The following is a 23,974-nucleotide window of genomic DNA, read 5'->3' as shown; positions in this document are numbered from 1 at the left end:
TTCTGGGCGGGTCGCGGCAAATGGAAAGGGTGACGTTGTGGTGTTAGGGTCATGTGACAGTGCAGGGGGCGGAGTTGTAGTCCTGGCAATATATAGTGGAGAGGAGCTGACTTACCTGGCTGCGAGGTAAGTAGAAAGTTCGGAGTTTTTAATTTTCTGTTAGGGATCAGAATTGTTGGTATAAACTCCACCCCTCTGAGCTAATGAGGGGAGGAGTTACCTGCATGTGTTGTGCTCACTCAGTGTTTACAGCCATGACAACACAGCACCTCCCCCACACACAGGTCTGTAAATGGGGGGTACCCTGTAACCCTGTCGCTGCCAGGACCATTTTTTTTGGGGGGGGTTTGTTTACATCTATAAAAAGATTATTCTGGTCCTGAAGATTACATTAAACCTCCCCTCCAACAAGATATATTATCTGAAAGCCGACACCCTAGATCGGGGCTTCCCAAACTTTTATGGGCCGAGACCACTCCTGAATTTGTTATTTTTCGGGACCCATTTGCTTGTAATTGAATATTGTAAAGAGCCTGGTCATTAAAGCGGTTGTATCCTCCACAAAACAAACAAACCCTGCAGGACAAAGGCATAATGTGCTAGTATGCATCGCATACCAGCTCATTATGTAATACTTACCTTAGAACGAAGCCCCGACACGGTCGCCCGGACACCGCTGAGGCAGCCGACATCTTCGGCGTCTCTTCCGGCTCCAGGGCTGTGATTGGCCAGAGCCGCGATGACGTCACTCCCCCGTATGCGTGCCGGAGTTCACTTTCCGGCAAGGTCCACCGGACCCTCAGAGCGCATGTGCCGCTGGTGTCAGCGGCTGCATGCAGGGAGAATATCTCCTAAACCAGGGCTACTCAAAATTCATGGAGGTCCGGTAACATTTTCTTTCTGCAGGAGGTCCGAATCAAATTTTTCTGCTATGACTCAGGTCTTTCACGTCACAGCCCCCTTTAAATTATTGTCCTCAGTCCCCCTTTTCCTATCACAGCCCCCTTTACATCACAACCCCCTTTCACATTAGAGCCCCCAACATTAGTGACCCACTTACATCACAGCCCCCCTTTCACATTAGAGCCCCCAACATTAGTGACCCACTTACATCACAGACCCCCTTTCACATTAGAGCCCCCAACATTAGTGACCCACTTACATCACAGACCCCCCTTTCACATTAGAGCCCCCAACATTAGTGACCCACTTACATCACAGACCCCCTTTCACATTAGAGCCCCCAACATTAGTGACCCGCTTACATCACAGACCCCCTTTCACATTAGAGCCCCCAACATTAGTGACCCACATACATCACAGACCCCCTTTCACATTAGAGCCCCCAACATTAGTGACCCGCTTACATCACAGACCCCCTTTCACATTAGAGCCCCCAACATTAGTGACCCGCTTACATCACAGACCCCCTTTCACATTAGAGCCCCCAACATTAGTGACCCACATACATCACAGACCCCCCTTTCACATTAGAGCCCCCAACATTAGTGACCCACTTACATCACAGACCCCCCTTTCACATTAGAGCCCCCAACATTAGTGACCCACTTACATCACAGACCCCCTTTCACATTAGAGCCCCCAACATTAGTGACCCACTTACATCACAGACCCCCTTTCACATTAGAGCCCCCAACATTAGTGACCCGCTTACATCACAGACCCCCTTTCACATTAGAGCCCCCAACATAAGTGACCCACTTACATCACAGCCCCCCTTTCACATTAGAGCCCCCAACATTAGTGACCCACTTACATCACAGACCCCCCTTTCACATTAGAGCCCCCAACATTAGTGACCCACTTACATCACAGACCCCCCTTTCACATTAGAGCCCCCAACATTAGTGACCCACTTACATCACAGACCCCCCTTTCACATTAGAGCCCCCAACATTAGTGACCCACTTACATCACAGACTCCCTTTCACATTAGAGCCCCCAACATTAGTGGCCCACTTACATCACAGACCCCCTTTCACATTAGAGCCCCCAACATTAGTGGCCCACTTACATCACAGACCCCCTTTCACATTAGAGCCCCCAACATTAGTGACCCACTTACATCACAGACCCCCTTTCACATTAGAGCCCCCATCATTAGTGACCCGCTTACATCACAGCCCCCCTTTCACATTAGAGCCCCCAACATTAGTGACCCACTTACATCACAGACCCCCTTTCACATTAGAGCCCAAACAACATTAGTGACCCACTTACATCAAAGACCCCCTTTCACATTAGAGCCCCCAACATTAGTGACCCGCTTACATCACAGACCCCCTTTCACATTAGAGCCCCCAACATTAGTGACCCACTTACATCACAGACCCCCTTTCACATTAGAGCCCCCAACATTAGTGACCCACTTACATCACAGACCCCCTTTCACATTAGAGCCCCACAACATTAGTGACCCACTTACATCACAGACCCCCTTTCACATTAGAGCCCCCAACATTAGTGACCCACATACATCACAGACCCCCTTTCACATTAGAGCCCCCAACATTAGTGACCCACTTACATCACAGACCCCTTTCACATTAGAGCCCCCAACATTAGTGACCCACTTACATCACAGACCCCCTTGCAATCACAACCCCCCGCATCACAGCTCATCCACCCGCCTGACATCACAGCCCTTCACCTCACAAACCCTTCATATCACAGCCCCCTTCTTATATCACAGCCCCCCATATCACATCCTGTCCGGATTTCAAGGACAGGATTGGATAGCAGCGGGTGTCAGCGGACATGTCTCCGCTGACCCACAGGGATGCATGGAGCATCCAATCAGGCTCGCCTGAAAAACTGACAGGCGGATCGGATCGCCCGTGTAAAAGGGGCCTTAGTTTTGCCTTCAGCAAGTGAAATGCATGCTCAAAATTGGGTTGAGATCAGGTGAGTGACTCGACCATTGCAGAATATTCCACTTCATTTCCTTCAAAAGCCCCTGGGTTGCTTTTGCAGTGTGTTTTGGATCATTGTCCATCTGTACTGTGAAGCGCCGGTCAATCAACTTTGCTGAATCTGGGCTGACAGTATACCTCTAAACTCTGCAGAATTCATCCAGCAGCTTCTGTCTTCTCAATAAACACCAATGACCCAGTGCCACTGGAAGCCATGCATGCCCATGCCATCCACTGCCTCCACCATGTTTTGCAGATGACGTTGTGTGCTTTGGACCATGAGCTGTTCCAAGCCTTCTCCACACTTTTTTCTTCCCGTCATTCTGGTACAGATTAATCTCGTTGTTTCATCCGTCCAAAGAGCGCTTTTTCAGAACTGGTCTGGCTTTTTTAGATGTTTTTTGGCAAAGTCTAATCTGGCTTTTCTATTCTTCAGGCTTATGAATGGTTTGCACCTTGTGGTGAACTCTCTGTATTTGCTCTCGTGAAGTCTTCTCTTGAATGTAGACCTTGACAATGATACGCCCATCTCCTGGAGAGTGTCCTTCACCTGTCTGGATGTCGTGAATGAGCTTTTCTTTACCATAGAGAGGATCCTGCGATCATCCACAACTGTTGTCTTCCGTGGATGTCCAGGCTAGGGATGCACCGATCCAAATTTTTTGGACCCGATACCGATATCTGGCGTTGTGAAATCACCGATACCGAAAACCGATCCGGAGCTACACACAAAGCAAGCGACTGCAGTACAGAGCAAAGCCGCTGCTTCATGTGTACGACTCCTCCATTCACAGGCGGAGTGCATCTGATATCACTCCGCCTGTGAGCCGGACCTATACAGGAAGTAGCGGCTTCCATCCCATACTACTACTGCACCTAGTAAGGGATGGCTGAGCCGTTGGCAAGCAAAAACCGGATCGGCCAGTGGATCGGTCAATGTTACCGATCCCCCGATCCATCTAAAATGGCCATATCGGCTCCGATATCCGATCCGAATATCGAATCGGTGCATCCCTAGTCCTGGCCTTTTTATGTTACTGAGCTCACCAGTGCGTTCTTCTTTCCTCAGAATGTACCAAACTGTTGATTTGACCACTCCTAATGTTGCTGCTATCTCTCTGATGGATTTGTTTAGTTTTTGATGGACAGCTCTTTTGAATGCATGATGTTGGTTTACAGCAACAGATTTCAAATGCAAATACCACATTTAGAGTAGACTCCAGGCCTTTTACCTGCTTAATTGATGAAGATATAATGGAGTACCCCACACCTGGCTACGAAACAGCTTTTGATTCAATTGTCCAATTACTTTTGGTCCATTGAAAAAGGGGGGTGGCTATTCTTAAGAGCTGTAATTCCTAAACCCTTCCTCCAATTTGAATTTACATACCCTCAAATTAAACCGGACAGTGTGCACTTTCAGCCCGTATCCATTATATAACTATAGCTTGAATATGTTTCGGTAAATACCTGAAAAAATCTAAAATTGCGACTGTGTCTATAAATGGACCTAACTGTATGCCGCAGCCACAAGGGTTAAAAGTCTCTGTTTTCGGTTTGGTGATGAGATGTTCTCATTACTCAGTGGCATCTTCTAGTTAGCAAATTTGTTATGTGATCAATAAATTGCATCCAAAGTTTTTTTTTTTTTTTATTTTTTATTAGAAATCTGTAACAAATTGTTAAAGCCCCTACATTTGTTTGCCATCTCTGTCCCGTTTGGAAGATTTTCATTTACTCCCCCCCCCCCCCCCCCCCCCCATCCTATAGGGACAACAGGAAGTGAGATATTTCTCCAAACTGAGGGAAATTCCTTCTCAGACAGTTGTCAGTGCAACAGGTGTCCACATCAGAAAATTAATACTCACATATTTTCATATATTAACCACTTTACCACCGGAGGATTTTGCTGTCTTACGTCCAGGCCACTTTTTGCAATTCGGCGATGTGCGAATTTAACTGACAATTGCGCGGTCGTGCGATACTGTACCCAAACAAAATTTACGTCCTTTTTTTCCCCCACAAACAGAGCTTTCTTTTGGTGGTATATGATCACCTGTGCGATTTTTTTTTTTTTTTTTTTTTTTTTTTTTTTTTTTTTTTTTTTTTTTTTTTTTACTTTTTGCGCTATAAACAAAAAAAGAGTAACAATTTTGAAAAAATAACAATATTTTTCACATTTTTTATATGAAATTCCCCCCAAAAAAATGTAAAAATCTCAATTTTTTTTAAATTTTTGGCCAATTTGTTTTCTGCTACCCATGTTTGGTAAAAAAAATCACAATAAGCGTATTTTGATTGGTTTGCGCAAAAGTTATTGCGTTTACTAACTAAGGGAAAGATTTCTGTCATTTTTGGTGTTTTTTTTTTTTTTAACGAGTAATGGCGGCAATCTGCGATTTTTTTTTTTTTTTTTTTTTTTACGGGACTGCGACATTGCGGCGGACAGATCGGACCCTTGACTGACATTTTTGACACTTTTGGGGGTACCAGTGACATTACTGCAGTAATCAGTGCTATAAATATGCACTGTTACTGTAAAAATTACACTGGCAGGGAAGGGGTTAATTTTATTTGAGAGGGAGGGGTTAATGTATGCCTGGGGCTTACTAATGTGTGTGGGGGGAGGTGACTGAGTGACACAGGGACAGATCGGATGTTCAGCTATGCTGAACCCTGCAATCTGACCCTGCCTGTCACTTAGGAGATCCGCCCGCTTTGTTTACACAAGCAGGCGGATTTCCAGACTCGATTCCCAGACGATCGGGGAAGAGCGGCGGCGATCACCGCCGCTCCTCCCCTGGCCCGACTCCCGCTGTGACTGAATACAGCGGGAGCGAGCCTCCGGCAGCGCGCGTGCGCCGCCCACAAGGGGAGGAGTCCAGTGAGGTAGGTCTACGTCGCTGGACGGGAACTAACCACTTTGACGCAGTAGAGCTCCAGTGAGCGGTCGGCAAGTGGTTAATACTCATATATATTCATATATTAATACTCACATATTTATCATTTAAAGGTATACATCCCCTTTATATCGGCAGCAGACTATCACTAAAAAGTTATCTTCTAATTGACCTAGGCGCGGACACATTGACATTTAGCACATCAGAAGATTGCTCCTTTATTTCTATTATGGGGATAACTTTATTGTAGTTCTAAAGGCTCTGTTTTTTTGGGGGGTTTTTTTTGCATGCAGCCTTGATTGTGTGTCACTACTAGCCACTGATTGGTCAGAGAATCGTTGAAATCCCACCCACTCACTACTTTAGTGGAAAAGCAAACCGAGCCGAGTAAAGCCTATACAGTGGTGAAAGGTGGTGACTCGTACCACGCAGTGGAAAAACAAATTGGGCCAAGCAGTGCCGAGTGGAGCCGAGCCGGTACTTGCAGTGGAAAAGTGCCATAAGTAACCTGATCTCCCTCCTCCGGGCCTCATGACCCATAATTCATAGCACCATCCTTGCCCCATACGAGCTGCTTTCAATCACTTCCATATTGGAGGAGGCACAGAGGCGTGTCTTTGGGACGGTTCACATGTGTGCAGTGCGTTTTTTTACACGTTTCAAGGCGCTCTACTGTTGAACCAAATTAGAATGGCTGTTTTGATGAAAGTGCAGCGAAGGAACTGTGATGAGATTTCTTTAAAATGTCCATTCTAATATAGTTAAATGGTAGTGCCTAAAAACACGACACACCAAAAACGCACCACACACATGTGCAACAGCCCTTAGTAACACTGCTGCTGGTACCTTAGTGGCTGTGACTTTGTGTTCCATCTGTCTGTCAGAGCTTTGAGAAATAACAGCCTCCCTTTCCTTTCCAATGTAGATAAGAGGCCATTATAACATCCCAGAGATGTTCAACTTCTTCAGGAAAAGTCAAGAACCTAAGAAGAGCCCAACACAGGACAAGGAGTCCGATGAGTTTGTCTTCCTGGGTAAGTGGATCCTGTATGGCCATATTGGACAGGGGCGGCGTTTTGCACATCAGTGTACACGATTCCATGCAGAGGTACAATCCAATAAAAAAACATAAAATATATAAAAATATCCGCGCTATACAATTGAAAAAACCATAAAGGTTCACAGAAAAAGAAGTTTCAAGCAGCCAGCTAAATGCATAGACAAGAGCATAAATAAAGTATAAAAGTTCATAAGCAGCGCTTGATAGAAGGGAAAATCCACCACCTCCAGTGCGTCTGATAGCACACACCACCAACATGTGATCTCTCAATCTCCTTACTAGAATGAAGATGAAAAAAGCATGTAGCCAGTGTCGGCAGAGGATCAACCCAATGATATGTAAACAGTATATCATTACGAAGTGCAAACTGTTTATACAATATCAAGTCAAAGATACACTATATCACTAAAAGTATTGGGACGCCTGCCTTTACACACACATGAACTTTAAAGGCATCCCAGTCTTAGTCCATAGGGTTCAATATTCACACCATGTGCAGCTATAACCGTTTCAACTCTTCTGGGAAGGCTGTCCACAAGGTTTAGGAGTGTGTCTATGGGAATGTTTGACCATTCTTCCAGAAGCGCATTTGTGAGGTCAGGCACGGATGTTGGATAAGAAGACCTGGCTTGCAGTCTCCACTCTAATTCAACCCAAAGGTGTTCTATCGGGTTGAGGTCAGGACTCTGTGCAGACAAGTCAAGTTCCTCCTCCCCAAACTCATCCATGTCTTTATGGACCTTGCTTTGTGCACTGGTCTAAATCGCGGAGGGGTAATTATGGTGTGGGGTTGTTTTTCAGGGGTTGGGCTTGGCCCCTTAGTTCCAGTGAAGGGAACTCTTAAGGCATCAGCATACCAAGACATTTTTGAGAATTTCATGCTCCCAACTTTGTGGGAAAAGTTTGGGGATGACCCCTTCCTGTTCCAACATGACTGCACACCAGTGCACAAAGCAAGGACCATAAAGACATGGATGAGCAAGTTTGGGGTGGAGGAACTTGACTTTGCTTGCACAGAGTCCTAACTTCAATCCAATAGAACACCTTTTGGATGAATTAGATTGGAGACTGCGAGCCAGGCCTTCTCATCCAATATCAGTCTGACCTTACATGTGCGCTTATGGGAAGTCAAACACTCCCATAGACACTCCTAAACCTTGTGGACAGCCTTCCCAGAAGAGTTGAAGCTGTTATAGCTGCAAAGGGTGGGCCAACTCAATATTGAACCCTACAGACTAAGACTGGGATTTCATTGAAGTTTATGTGCGTGTAAAGGCAGGCGTCCCAATACTATTGGTAATAAAGTGTATCTGAAAGAAGTATAAATAACAAGACATGGTCTAACAGGAACCCAGCTGGGTTAAATAGTAGGAAGAGAGTTGGTCCAAGGCCCCCACATTTTCAACATTTTTGAGACCTCCTAGTAATGTATGCAATTTCAGTGCGAGAGAGGAATTGATTAGCTGTTTCCACTCTGAGGTTGGTGGGAAAGATCTCTTCCAGGTGATTAAAATACTCCTTTTGGTGTAAAAATAAAGTATACACAGTAGTTTTTTTGGTATGAGAGCTAAGCAGCAGGTCCTCCACCAGCCCCATCAGACAGACCAGAGGGCACTGAATATTTGGGAGACCCAAAGCCAACTTGAGAAATTCGCACACTTATGACCAGAATCCTTGCATTTGGGGGCTCACTATAAGGCATGATAGAAGTTCACTACTTGACTGCGATAAACGAAAACAAAGAGCAGTATGTCTAGTCCCTAGGCTATACATGTGTTGGGGCATGAAGTATATTTGATGAAACAGCCTAAAGTGAATGTTAATGATCACCTTGTACAACAACCTATTTAGTTTAAAATATAAATGAAATGCAAAACATTTGTGTATCGATTTAAAAAAAAAAAAAAAGAATTATAAATACCTTTTTTCCCTTTTTTTTTTTATAAGCGATCACATTCCCTCTGTTCTCAGCTGCATAAGAGCTGGGGAAGGAGAAGCAACAGTACACTGATCTTCCCAGTGACAGGCTGTGCAGAAGGGGTGTGTCAGGACAATTCTGATCATTGGAGGAGAGGCTGTGCTCTCCTGTTTAGTGTGGTCAGTTTTTAATAGGAAAGCAGAGGGACTGGCAGGAATGCCAGCTATTTCACATAAAGGAAGCAATACAAAGCGAACAGAAGACTTCTTTTTTTATACAAGGTACACATATCAGGAATATGAACTTTTGAGTTTACATATTCTTTAAGTTGTATTAGTCTATCCTTAGAGGAAATTATAGATGTCATGTAGGTTTCCTCAAAATCCTCCCAATTCTCTTCAAAGAGCCGGGTGATCACTTCATGTATTAGGTAGTCCGCTCTCAGATGGTCTGTTAAGTCAGCTGATCCCTGGTTGTTGTGGGTGCTGCACATTTCATTACACTTTGGCTGGCCATACATCAGGTATTTTCTTTTAGCTTGGGTTAAAGGAAAGAAAATTGTTTGATTCCTAACATGACAGAATAGCCAGCCATAGACGGATCGAAATTTGGCTGGTTCAGCAGGATTCATCTATGGCAGGCTGTTTGATCAACTTCAGTACAACCAATCGACTTCAGTACAACCAGCCTGTTGTTTTTTTTTTCCGTACGATAAGTCTCGGTTCACATTAGGTTGCTGCGACTTAGGGGGCGACCTGTTAAGTGGCGTGCAGCGCGACTTCGGCGCGACTTGCACGGACTTCATAAAATGAATGTCTATGCAAGTCTCTCCAGGTCCCCCTGAAGTAGTAGAGGACCCTTTTTCTAAGTCGGAGCGACTTGTGTCGCTCCTATTAGAACGGCTCCTGTACTACACAATGGGAGCGTGAGGACCGCAACTTGTCAGGCTGACAAGTCGCCAGACAAGTCGGATCAATGTGAATGCGGTCTTAGCCAGTGGCAGTAATCGTATTCTGACGGCAGGGAAACCTCCAGCTGTCAGAATACAAGAGTGCAGCATAGAGCTCTGCAGGATTCTGGATAAAATGAGAATCACATTTTTTTTGCTTAGAATAAAGATCACGATTTTCGGCATAACATCATCTTTCACATAATACAAAAAAATTGGGCTAACTTTACTGTTGCGTTGTTTTTTTTAAATTCATTAAAGGGCATTTTTTCCCCAAAAAACTGCGTTTGAAAGACCGCTGCGCAAATACAGTGTGACATAAAATATTGCAACAACCGCCATTTTATTCTCTAGGGCAGTGGTGGCAAACCTTGGCACCCCATATATTTTGGAACTACATTTCCCATGATGCTCAGCTGCACTGCAGCGTGCATGAGGATTATGGGAACTGTAGTTGCAAAACATCTGGGGTGCCAAGGTTTGCCACCACTGCTCTAGGGTCTCTGCTAAAAAAAAATATATATATATTTGGGGGTTCTAAGTAATTTTCTAGCAGAAACTACAGACTTCAACTTGTAAGTAACAAGTGTCAGAAAAAGGCTTAGGCTGGTTATACATTATACAATTTTCTTATACAATTTCCTTTAGATTTACCTTTGAACTATGTAGTGCAAGGCCCTGCCTAAATGCCTACATATTAAAAATGTTTAGGCTTGACCTCATTTTATATGGTTTTTGGAAATCTAAAAGAAAATTGTGCAAGAAAAATGAATATGGCCACCCTTTAAGTGGTTCATCTGACCTCATTTAGCCTGGGTTCACACTATTGCGAACACAGACATCGCATGTGATTCGCACCGCGTTTCTGTGCAGTGCGATGTCTGTGTGATGCGAATTCAGCCATACATTTTGTTGCGTTCACACAAAAATGCTGCAGGAACCTTTTTGTTTTTTTCCTGCACTGGAATCTGATTGCATGAGTGTTCACACCCATGCAACCTGATTCCTGTCCGAAATTCACAGTTCGCTTTGCGATCTGCAAACAGATCTGGGGGTGTCAATAACTTTGTATTGACACCCTCAGCGTGAACTGCCTGCAGCCGGAGGGGAACAAGCACTAGAATCTTGCTGGTTCACGCTTCGCAGTAGTGTGAACCAAGGCATACAGATCCATAGATGGATCGAAATTCAGCTGGTTCCTGATGATCCAGCCAAATTTCGATAGATTTTGTATCATGTTAGGTATTAAAGATTTGTTATGTATAGAGAGAAATAGCCGCACTCCAACTTAAAGGTGAAAAATATAAAATCTGTTTTATTTGTATCCAAAAGATAAAATCAATTCAAAGTGTATCCATAATATAGTCAGAGGCAAGAGATGAACGCATAGTAGTTAACGCGTTTCACGGATAAACGTCCGCTTAGTCGTAACCGTAGGTATTAAAGATTTGTTACCTTGAGCATTAAGAATAGATTGGATTTTTTGCATATTGTTTTTGGCCAGTAGAGGGCAGCCTTGCCACTTTTCCTAGTAAAGAATAAATGCAAACACAACAAGTTATAGGTTTCATGTTAGAGACATTCCGGAGCTTTGGAAATGGCTTTGTGGCCTGGAGCTGGGTTGGAGCTCAGGAAGCAGTCCAAAGCTGGAAGTGGGTAACTATATCTGTAGTGGAGCTGAAATCGGAGTGGAGTTTGGTTGCTTCTCTGGAGACTCCTTTGCATGACTGACATATACAATAACCTGGATCTGTATGCTGTGCATTTTCTATTTGCAAAGTGCAAACCAAGGAGGGTACTTCATTAACCACTTCAGCCCCGGAAGGTTTTACCCCCCCTTAATGACCAGGCCATTTTTGCGATTCGGCACTGCGTTATTTTAACTGACAATTGCGCAGCCGTGCGACGCTGTACCCAAATACAATTGATGTCCTTGTTTTCCCACAAATAGAGTTTTCTTTTGGTGGTACAGTATTTGATCACCTCTGCGGTTTTTCGTTTTTGCGCTAGAAACAAAAAAAGAGCGACAAGTCTGAAAAAACAAACCAATATTTTCTATTTTCTGCTATAAAAAATTCCCAATAAAAAAAATTTAAAAAATCAATTTTTTATCAGTTTAGGCCAATTTTATTCTGCTACATATTTTTGGTAAAAAAAAAACCCCCCAAAAAGCGTTTAATAATTGGTTTGCGCAAAAGTTATAGCGTTTACAAACTATGGGATAGATTTATGGACTTTTTATTTTATTAGTAATGGCGGTGATCAGCAAGTTTTATCGGGACTGCGACATTGCAGCGAACAAATCTGACACTAATGGCTCGTTTCCACTGAGCTTTCTGGTATGGTTCGGTACGGTACGCTATTTATGCCGTTTTCATTATGAATGGTACCCTAATTCCGAACCGTACCGTACCACTTTTTGGTACCCTTTCGTTGGGGTACCAAGCACATTAGTACCGTACCAAACCGTACCAACAGGGTGGAGCTACACTCTGCAGAACTTTGATTGGTTGACAGAGAATCGTCTATCACAGTTTTCCTGCTACACCACGCCTATCATGAAAGGGTACTATTGGCAGTGGAAACGCAAGGTGTACTGTACTGAACCGTACCGTACTGAACCGAACCGAACCGTACCACTCAGTGGTAATGAGGCAATAAGTGACACTTTTTGGGGACCAGTGACATTAATACAGTGATCAGTGCTAAATAATATGCGCTGTTACTGTATAAATGACACTGGCAGGGAAGGGTTTAACACTGGGGGTGATCAAGGGGTTAAATGTGTTCCCTAGATGTGCTTACTAACTGTGAGGGGGGATGGATTGAACAGAGGCAGAGAGAGATCTGTGATTCTGCTTAGTTGAATCACACAATCTTTCCCTGCCTCTCTGACAGGAGAGCCGTCTTACATTGTTTACATTCCAGACGGATCTCCTGTCAGTTTTGCCAAAGATCCCGGGAGGCCGGTGGCGATTGAGCCCGCTCCTCCCACGGTCTGACTCCCACTGTGTCCAATCACAGCGGGAGTGTATCTCCGGCGGCACGCACGCTGCCAAAGCCGTATGCACATAATCGCGTAGATCTATGTGATTATGCACAGCCGAGCCGCCCTGCTGCAGTAAATCTGCGTGGGGACAGACGGCAAGTGGATAAATATTCCCCATAGGCTCAAGTAAAGCAGTACTTTAGTGCAGTTACTTTCTTTGACCGGTGACAGATACTATACCTGTAGTGTACACATTCTGAGTGCAGAAAAGATGTAAAATCATGTGATGAAATTACTTTTGCTGATGTGATAAGCACAGGAGGAAGGCCAGATTAGCATTTTCTCCTGGAGGGTAAGTATTTCACAGCAAGACCATTCATATATCTGGGTAGTTGTAGTTTTTGGTCCATAAAGCTGCATATAACCTCCTCTTAGGGGTAGGTTTTTTATTCTCCCCAGCAAATAATGTCGACACATGAGCAAGGTGAAGCGCATGACTTCATATACTTCATCCCATACTTGTGCAGTATGACATCACTGTGAGATCTCGAAGTTTAGGTACAGGATTTCCCTAAAGGCAATGGTGACATTGCCTTCCCAAGGGGCATCAGTACGGCCAGGGCTATATATATATTGCTATATGAATAAAGCCGGCACACGAAAGGCTTCTTCCAAGTAAAATTCTTTATTCCAACATGGATAGCGGTGACAACATGACCAGATGCGTTTCGGCTTTACGCCTTCCTCATAGCATTGCATGGTATTTTGAGCAATGTTCTGCTGGGAATCCTTGGGTCCTGCTATTCATGTGGATATTACTTAACACTTACCACCCACCTAAGCATTGTTGTTGATGAAGTACCCCCTTTATAGAAACAATATTCCCTGATGGCAATGGCCTTTTTCATCAGGATAATGCTCCCTGCCACACTGCATAAATGGTTCAAGAATGAATGAAGAAGAAACACAACAACGAGTTTTGAGGTGTTGACTTGGCCTCAAAATTCTTCAGCTCTCAATCCATCAAGCATCTGTGGGATGTGCTGGAAGGATTTGCTACTGCTTTAGTGCCAGATAATACTAAATAATTTCCGAGGTTTAGTGGCATCCTTGCCTGGACAGGTCGGGGCTGTTTTGGCATCAAGAGGTGGCAAAAGGGTTGACCTACACATGGTTAGGAGGGTCATCATAATGTTTTGGCTGCTCAGTGTATGTGATCGCCCTAAAGCAAACCTGTGATTTACAGAAGCAGGGAAAAACAGGTTCAGCAGCATATACTGTACTCCATTAACTCCTCTACCATTATTCCATTCAGCTGGGAGTGAACACGTTACTATGCAGGGGTGTCAAACTGGCGGCCCTCCAGCTGTTGTGTCCAGCAAGTCCCATCATTCCTCTGCCTTTGGGAGTCATGCTTGTAACTGCAGTGTTGGGGTAGTTACTCAAAAAATGTAACTAGTTACGTCTGTAAATTGTAATGAGATTACTTTACTAGTTACTGCATTTGAAAAGTAACTTCACTACTTATTACTTTACTTTACTTTTGAAAAAAAATATGAACAAATTCCAGTGCGCATATTTATTTGTAGTGCACAAAAAAACAATACAATATTTATTATTTTATTTATATATATATATATATATATATATATATATATATATATATATATATATATATATATATATATATATATATATATATATATATATATAACCACAGCGTGCCCCCTTTCAATGCCAGAGTGACCACAGCGTGCCCCCTTTCAATGCCAGACTGACCACAGCGTGCCCCCTTTCAATGCCAGAGTGACCACAGCGTGCCCCCTTTCAAGGCCAGAGTGACCACAGCGTGCCCCCTTTCAATACCAGAGTGACCACAGCGTGCCCCCTTTCAATACCAGAGTGACCACAGCGTGCCTCCCTTTCAATGCCAGAGTGACCACAGCGTGCCTCCCTTTCAATGCCAGAGTGACCACAGCGTGCCTCCCTTTCAATGCCAGAGTGACCACAGCGTGCCTCCCTTTCAATGCCAGAGTGACCACAGCGTGCCTCCCTTTCAATGCCAGAGTGACCACAGCGTGCCTCCCTTTCAATGCCAGAGTGACCACAGCGTGCCTCCCTTTCAATGCCAGAGTGACCACAGCGTGCCTCCCTTTCAATGCCAGAGTGACCACAGCGTGCCTCCCTTTCAATGCCAGAGTGACCACAGCGTGCCTCCCTTTCAATGCCAGAGTGACCACAGCGTGCCTCCCTTTCAATGCCAGAGTGACCACAGCGTGCCTCCCTTTCAATGCCAGAGTGACCACAGCGTGCCTCCCTTTCAATGCCAGAGTGACCACAGCGTGCCTCCCTTTCAATGCCAGAGTGACCACAGCGTGCCTCCCTTTCAATGCCAGAGTGACCACAGCGTGCCTCCCTTTCAATGCCAGAGTGACCACAGCTTGCCTCCCTTTCAATGCCAGAGTGACCACAGCTTGCCTCCCTTTCAATGCCAGAGTGACCACAGCGTGCCCCCTTTCAATGCCAGACTGGCCACAGCGTGCCCCCTTTCAATGCCAGAGTGACCACAGCGTGCCTCCCTTTCAATGCCAGAGTGACCACAGCTTGCCTCCCTTTCAATGCCAGAGTGACCACAGCTTGCCTCCCTTTCAATGCCAGACTGGCCACAGCGTGCCCCCTTTCAATGCCAGACTGGCCACAGCGTGCCCCCTTTCAATGCCAGAGTGACCACAGCGTGCCCCCTTTCAGTGCCAAAGTGACCACAGCGTGCCCCCTTTCAGTGCCAGAGTGACCACAGCGTGCCCCCTTTCAGTGCCAGAGTGACCACAGCGTGCCCCCTTTCAATGCCAGAGTGACCACAGCGTGCCCCCTTTCAATGCCAGAGTGACCAGTGCACTTTCCTGCAGTGGCGGGCGTCTTCTCCTCAGTCCTCCCGCCTCCTCCGAGTCCTCGGCCACACGATCCCCTGCTCTCCTCAATCCTCCCGCCACCTCCAAGTCCTCGGCCACACGATCCCCCGCTCTCCTCAGTCCTCCCGCCTCCTCCGAGTCCTCGGCCACACGATCCCCCGCTCTCCTCAATCCTCCCGCCACCTCCAAGTCCTCGGCCACACGATCCCCCGCTCTCCTCAGTCCTCCCGCCTCCTCCGAGTCCTCGGCCGCCGCCACACGATCCCCCGCTCTCCTCGGTCCTCCCGCCTCCCGGCTTGGGTAACGCAGGAAAGCGCGTTACTCAAGCCGAGTAAAGTAACATAGTTACAAATGTAACGCGTTACGTTACTAAGTTACCAAAAAAACTAATGTAGTTAACGTAACGCGTTACATTGTAACTCGTTACCCCCAACACTGTGTAACTGTCAGCCTTGCAATGCCTCATGTGACTTGTAGTTCCGCATCAGCTGGAGGACCTCCAGTTTGACACCTGTGTGGCTACAGTATACATTACTTCCAGGTATGGGGGGAGTAAGTGATTCACTCCTCTTCTTTCTCCTGTGACCGCTCTGATGCTTGGTGATTGGACCGCTGTTGTCCTATTGGGACAGGGATAGACTCTTCAAACTTGTTTAAAGCAGAACTCAAGGAAAATGTTTTTTTTTCTCCATGCAGTGTAGCTGTGCCCGCACTGCAGAGGGTAACTTCTCGTTTTGTCTAAGGATGGACACAGAGCTTATACTCACCACTACTTCAATTCTCTGAAAAACGGCCCTCGCCCACTTCCAGCTGCCTGACGTCCAGATCCAGTTTATGGGGGTGGTGACGTCAGGATCAGTACACTGATGGGGGGGGGGGGGGGGAGTTGGGCAAGAGCATCGGGGACCGGTCTAGCACTGGATGGAAGGATCAGCAGCTTATGTGAGTATATTTCCGCAATCCTCTATCCTAGGAAAAAATTAAAAATGCAGTTAACCCATGCAGTGACGGCACAGCCCTACTGCATGGGTAAAAAACATTTATCATGGAGTTCTGCTTTAATCTCTGACTAAAGCGACCCTGAGTCTGCAAAGTGCTTCTATTGCTCACTTCTATCTGCTGAATAGAGCTGCAAGGGAGCAAAGAAAAGGTAAGCATGTGCTAAAGGGGGGAGGGGTGACATTAAAATGAATCTATTGCCTTGTAAATACACAGATGAAATACATGTAGTATATGGGAGCGGTTTGACCTGCCAAGGGATTCGTAATTCTGTGTATCCATTTCTGAAATTTACACAGCTCAGCCACATTGCACCGCGCCCTGCACAGTGGCGAGAAGGGACCTGATCTTTCTGTGCTGCAGTTTCACTTCTACACACAGGTCACCTTCCCCAAATCTTCCCTGTGAATGGACAGTGAAAGAAGAAGCAGCTCGGTAATGAGCTCATCTCTGTCACTCTGCTCTCTCCTCTTAGGCCTCTTGCACACGATACTCCTGTTTGAGCATCTCGCAGCTTGAAAAAGCTCAGTACAGCTGAGCATTCTTCATTAAGAACAAAATAGAAAAATCTGCATTTTTGGTCAGTAGTTTAAGCCTCAATGCACGCAAATATGCACAAATGCGCGCAAATACATACAAAATAAAAACGTCTGGAAAAAGTAGATGCTCGAACGGGAGTATTGTGTGCAGGAGGCCAAAAGGAGACGCTCAAACAGCAGTATCGTGTGTAAGAGGCCTTATCGTGATACAAAAAGTGCCATGCCTTTTAAAAGCAGAATACATTACAATGACATAGATGCAAATAAATAGATAAAATACATATTGTGTAGGTACATTAAATAATAAAAAATAGTCCAAAGACTCCAAAACGTAAAGGTGATAGTCCCCAAACTACAATGTGACATCAAATAGTCCCAAAATAATCAGAAAGGGAACACCCTTTATACTGCACAGATTATACCAAAACACCATGAGTGCTCCGCCACCGTATGTACAATATAACTCTTACCAGAGCTTGTAGACTCTTATCACTTGCCGACCGAGCTATGACCGCTACAACGCGGTCATCCAGTTCTGGGACGCCATCATATGATGGCTTTCGCTGATCGCGCAGGCGGCGGGCTCTGTGATCACACTGTCCTCTGGACACTGCAGATCATAGATTGAGGTAAAGAGACAATCAGCAGCTGATCCCTGAGGTGAACAGATGCCGGTTATCTGCACTCCTTTCCTCACACTGATAGCGTAAGGAAGGGAGAAGAGAGGGCAGTGATTATCAGTGTCCTGATTATTAGTGCAGTCCCAAAAGTACCGCCAATTTGTGCCCATCAGTGTCACCGATCAGTGCCACCTACCAGTGCCCATCAGTCCCTCCTATCAGTGCAGCCTCATAAGTGCCACCTCATCAATGCACATCAGTGCAGCCTCATCAATGCCCATCATTGCAGCCTCATCAATGCCCATCATTGCAGCCTCATCAATGCCCATCATTGCAGCCTCATCAACGCACATCAGCAAAAGAGAAAAATTACCTGTTTGTAGAATTTTATGACAAACTATTAATACGTTTTTTTTTCAAAATTTTCGGTCTTTATTAGCTTATTTAGCAAAAAATTCAAAACCAAGTGGTGATTAAATACTACCAAAAGAAATCTCTATTTCTGTGAAATAAATGAAAAAAATTTTGTTTGTGTACAGCGTTGCATGACTGCGCAATTGTCATTCAAATTAAGACAGTGCTGAAAATGAGCCTGGGCAGGAAGGGGATAAAGGTGCCCAGTAGGCAAGTGGTTAAGTAAGAAGAGTCAACTGTGCATAGATGGTAATATGGTCCCCACTGGGAATGCAATGCCTCCTCCTCCTGGGTGATCCACTATATCCCCGAAGGCATCTTATTGGTGGACATAAGGTGCTCAACAGTACCCCAAGAAAAGAACCAAGAAGGCCATATAGTGTAAAACTGTATATATCGATTTATTGAGAAGAAAGTACTAACCACTTAAAATATAAAAAGATATATAAAAAAGCCAAGCTTAATTCATCAATAAACCCCTATAAAACATGTACAAAAAAGTTGCTTAAAAAGTAATTCTTAAAAAAAACACAGTCTTTATAAAGTCCCAAGTGAAAATAGATGGCACAAAAAGTGCAAAAAAATATATCTATCAAATGATGAAATTTCTTCTGTGAAAACACTTGCAAGACACCCAACATGCTCTTTCCACCGTATCCCCCAAACTGACTCACCAGATGGGGAGCTGGTCAGATTATAAACCAGCAACTGCGCCTTATTTATATAATTTCCAGCAGGTTGGTCCTAAATCCAAAAGATGATCTTCCCAAACTTTCCATATAAGTTTTCTTACAGGGATAGGCAAGGGTGGGATTTAAAAGAAAGGAAGAATCCAAATAGCGTAATTCCGTAACATAATCTTCACTTATTTATTTAAAACATAGGTTTATACACATTTTATAGTGTCCACCCGACACTAAGGATACAAAGTGTTTGTCCTTCACTCTGGCTGCATCTCCCAGCCGCGAGTGTATGGTAGAGATGTGCGGTGATTTTTAACGTCCTGGCCCCACCCTACTAGTTTCGTCACATGACGTCCTCACGAAGGAAAAAGATGGTCCTGGGAATTTGGCAAGCCACTTCCTGGTTACGAGGTACGTTGTGACGTCACTAGTGATAGCTCCACCTTACGTTTTGTCATAATTTATGTCATCAGGGGCATGAGGGCTCTCCTCTTATCAGCACACTCCTCACCTCCTTGCACCATAACTGTGCTTAATGACTCCTTTTGCTGATTCTCCCTCCTCCTTTATGAGCTTTGCTGTACACACTGTACAGTAGGCTACAACAGGCTGATACTGAATCATATCTAAGTATTTACACTGCTTGCATTTAAAAAAAAAAATGCATTTAGTAATTCATTATTGATTACAGAGTTGTGCCTTTTATCTCAGCCTGTATGTTCTGCAAGCCTGATTTCAGCCTTCAGGTGGCACATGGAAGCTCTGTACGAAATCCTATTTCTAGTCATTAGCAAAACTGAAAAAAAGATTTCATGACACATAAATGAGTCAGCTTAAGGGTGCTTTCATTTGTTGGTTCCCTTCTCACATACAGTACATATGCTTTATATTATTGAAAACTAATTTTAATTATTTAAATAAAAATAAGGATTTTTTTTTCTTCCACAGTAAATATAATAGAGCTGATTAGTTTCTCAGAACTTGGCTGCCAATTTTATAGAGAAGTCTGGTGTCTTCTGCTTATCTGTACAGATGTCATAGAACTGAGCGGAGTCCTGTCTGTCCTGATGTTTATAGGAAGTAAAAGCAGCTTCATTGTTGCAATGTGTTTTCTTTTCTATCAGAAACAGAACCAAGATATATGGTACTATATAACAAATGTATATAGGTTTGCACAACCCCAGTTCTATTTGTAAATCTCATAAACTCATATTTTTTTAACAATAGAAAATAAAAAACATTTCAAATGTTCAAACTGAGAAAATGTGCCATTTTTAGATTTAAAAAAAAAATCAGGTAATTATGAATCTGATGGCAGCAACACGTCTCAAAAAAGTTGGGGCTGGGCCATGTTTAGCACAATATAGAAGAATCCCCTCTTTAACAACACTCTGTAAATTGTGTGCATGGTGTGTTACTCTTGCGCTATCAATATACGTATATTCCAATAAACAAGTGGTCTTGCTGCTGCTAGAACTCTAAAGCTTATCCACAGCTATTAAAGAGGAAGTAAACCCTCCTCAGGAAGTTGTACCTATAGGTAAGCCTATGATAAGACTTACCTATAGGTACTGTAAATATCTCCTAAACTTGCACCGTTTAGGAGATATTTACCTTTAATGCAGCCAGTGACGTCACTGGCGCATGCGCTCTGAAGGAACGGCTGATCGTGCCGTTCCTTCAGAGCCCCGTGCCGTGACCGTCGGCTCCCGCGCGCGTGCGCGGGAGTGACGTCACCGCGGCTCCGGCCAATCAGATGACCGGATGCCGCGATCCCGGAAGACGGGCGACATGTCATGTCGCCCGTCATACAGGTAAGAGAGCGGCACGGCGGGGGCTCGTTCTAAGGTAAGTATTTCATAATGAGCTAGTATGCGATGCATACTAGCTCATTATGTCTTTCTCTTGCAGGTTGTAAAAAAAAAAAAATATTTTTAAACGAGTTTACAACCTCTTTAAGAAAAGAGTACAATGGTTGGTGAATAGTGCTGCGCTGCCTATTGAGTGATGTAGTATATTATCATTCAAAGTGCGGTGACTCAAAACAACTATTTAAAATTTAAAAGACACTCACATTCCTATATAAAATAATACATCTTGCAGCAATACAATATACAGTGCATTGCGAAAGTATTCACCCCCCTTGAACTTTGCGACCTTTTGCCACATTTCAGGCTTTAAACATAAAGATATAAAACTGTAATTTTTTTGAAGAATCAACAACAAGTGGGACACAATCATGAAGTGGAACTAAATTTATTGGATATTTCAAACTTTTTAAACAAATAAAAAAACTGAAAAATTGGGCGTGCAAAATTATTCAGCCCCCTTAAGTTAATACTTTGTAGCGCCACCTTTTGCTGCGATTACAGCTGTAAGTCGCTTGGGGTATGTCTCTATCAGTTTTGCACATCGAGAGACTGAGATTTTTGCCCATTCCTCCTTGCAAAACAGCTCGAGCTCAGTGAGGTTGGATGGAGAGCGTTTGTGAACAGCCGTTTTCAGTTCTTTCCACAGATTCTCGATTGGATTCAGGTCTGGACTTTGACTTGGCCATTCTAACACCTGGATATGTTTATTTGTGAACCATTCCATTGTAGATTTTGCTTTATGTTTTGGATCATTGTCTTGTTGGAAGACAAATCTCCGTCCCAGTCTCAGGTCTTTTCCAGACTTCATCAGGTTTTCTTCCAGAATGGTCCTGTATTTGGCTCCATCCATCTTTCCATCAATTTTAACCATCTTCCCTGTCCCTGCTGAAGAAAAGCAGGCCCAAACCATGATGCTGCCACCACCATGTTTTACAGTGGGGATGGTGTGTTCAGGGTGATGAGCTGTGTTGCTTTTACGCCAAACATAACCTTTTGCATTGTTGCCAAAAAGTTTGATTTTGGTTTCATCTGACCAGAGCACCTTCTTCCACATGTTTTGTGTCTCCCAGGTGGCTTGTGGCAAACTTTAAACGACACTTTTTATGGATATCTTTAAGAAATGGCTTTCTTCTTGCCACTCTTCCATAAAGGCCAGATTTGTGCAGTATACGACTGATTGTTGTCCTATGGACAGAGTCTCCCACCTCAGCTGTAGATCACTGCAGTTCATCCAGAGTGATCATTGGCCTCTTGGCTGCATCTCTGATCAGTCTTCTCCTTGTATGAGCTGAAAGTTTAGAGGGACGGCCAGGTCTTCGTAGATTTGCAGTGGTCTGATACTCCTTCCATTTCAATATTATCGCTTGCACAGTGCTCCTTGGGATGTTTAAAGCTTGGGAAATCTTTTTGTATCCAAATCCAGCTTTAAACTTCTGCACAACAGTATCTCGGACCTGCCTGGTGTGTTCCTTGTTCTTCATGATGCTCTCTGCACTTTAAACGGACCTCTGAGACTATCACAGTGCAGGTGCATTTATACGGAGACTTGATTACACACAGGTGGATTCTATTTATCATCATTAGTCATTTAGGTCAACATTGGATCATTCAGAGATCCTCACTGAACTTCTGGAGAGAGTTTGCTGCACTGAAAGTAAAGGGGCTGAATAATTTTGCACGCCCAATTTTTAAGTTTTTTATTTGTTAACAAAGTTTGAAATATCTAATAAATTTCATTCCACTTCATGATTGTGTCCCACTTGTTGATTCTTCACAAAAAAATTACAGTTTTATATCTTTTATGTTTAAAGCCTGAAATGTGGCAAAAGGTTGAAAAGTTCAAGGGGGCCGAATACTTTAGCAATGCACTGTAAGTGCATATAAATCCCATATAGAATCCGCCAAAGTGCACCATGCAGTAAAATAATCACAAAAGTGTAAATGCTGATGATACAAAATGATCACAGGCACAACCATATATTGTCTAAGAAATAATGATGACATACACAAAAAAGTCCTTAGTATATATCCAAGGTGTATCCTTTTACCAGTAGTATTGAGTGTTCATGCATAATTCTTTTCTTCATTCGAGTGACACCACTGTGCTCTCTAGCCTTTCATCTGAATACTGTAAAACCTTGGATTCAGAGTAACTTGGTTTGAGAGCGTTTTGCAAGACGAGCAACATTTTCTTTATAAATTTTGAATTGATAAATATTGATGCCTTGATATACAAGCATCACGTCACAACTGAATATAAAGGAGAAGAGAGGCGCCTCTAAGTGCAGGTTGTATATAATACAACAGTGCTATAAGATCTTGGGTAGGGACTATAACGCTAGCCATGCACGTAAATGCTAAATAAGAGAAATCCATGGATTCCTTCAACCGCACTAAACAGCATGAATGGAGGAATCTACTGCTGCCTGCTATTGTATTCTAAAAGACCGCACCCACAGCTGTCAGGAGTGTGGCTGAAATGCTTTAGCCACTGTTCAGTTGACACTTTTTTTTTTTTTTCAGTTGGCTCATTTGATTTATTGGGGCCTTGGCTCGATTTTCAGCCAATTCGCAGGAATCCACTGAAATTTTTATCTAAAGACTTTTTTTTTTTTTGTAGGCAGAGTACAGGACAGTGAGAACCCCTATACCAGGCATGTCCAACCTGCGGCCCGGAACCCCGGGCAATGCGGCCCACTGCCCCCTGACAATTTTTTTTTTTTTTTGCTGGGGAGGAAGGAAGTCGGGTCCTTTTCCTTTAATATCTCTCAGAAGAAGTAAACCTCCATATACTGATTCCATTTAATTTGATCATCCTCTAATTATGTTAAATTAGTGCGGGGGGGGGGGTGCGGCCGCGTGGGAAGGGCGCGGCAGCATTTTATTAATTATATACCTTAACTATAGTATATATTTTATATGCGGCCCGAGAAAATTTCTCTACACTCAATGTGGCCCAGAGAACCCAAAAGGTTGGACACCCATGCCCTATACCATCCATTCTCAACCAGGGTTCCTCCAGAGGTTGCTAGGGGTTTTTTGAGCTGTAGAAAATTGAACTAGCATCCAGTGGTCCCTGTATAGTTTCAACATACCAGAGCCAGTGGCATAAAACAAATTTATCTTCTTAGCTGTCCGTAAGAGTGGCAATCTGACCACCACTGTAAAGGGGGAGGGGCATTCTTCCCAC

General features: G+C 44.0%; 1 protein-coding gene across 1 annotated transcript in view; it reads left to right on the top strand.

Annotated features, from left to right (window-relative positions):
- The first annotated feature begins 72 nt into the window (after nt 1–72).
- Nucleotides 73–23,974, top strand: part of UMAD1 (UBAP1-MVB12-associated (UMA) domain containing 1) — a 34,658-nt gene continuing 10,756 nt past the window's right edge. Inside the window, exons 1-2 of the mRNA XM_082259361.1 lie at nt 73–126; nt 6,759–6,867. Coding sequence (XP_082115487.1) covers nt 6,786–6,867 — 82 coding nt within the window. The 5' untranslated portion in view covers nt 73–126; nt 6,759–6,785. The remainder of the gene's footprint in view (nt 127–6,758; nt 6,868–23,974) is intronic.

This window comes from Pelophylax lessonae (assembly GCF_965119305.1).
Source record: "Pelophylax lessonae genome assembly, chromosome: 5".
NCBI lineage: Eukaryota > Metazoa > Chordata > Amphibia > Anura > Ranidae > Pelophylax > Pelophylax lessonae.
This window is presented reverse-complemented; position numbering and strand designations above follow the sequence as displayed.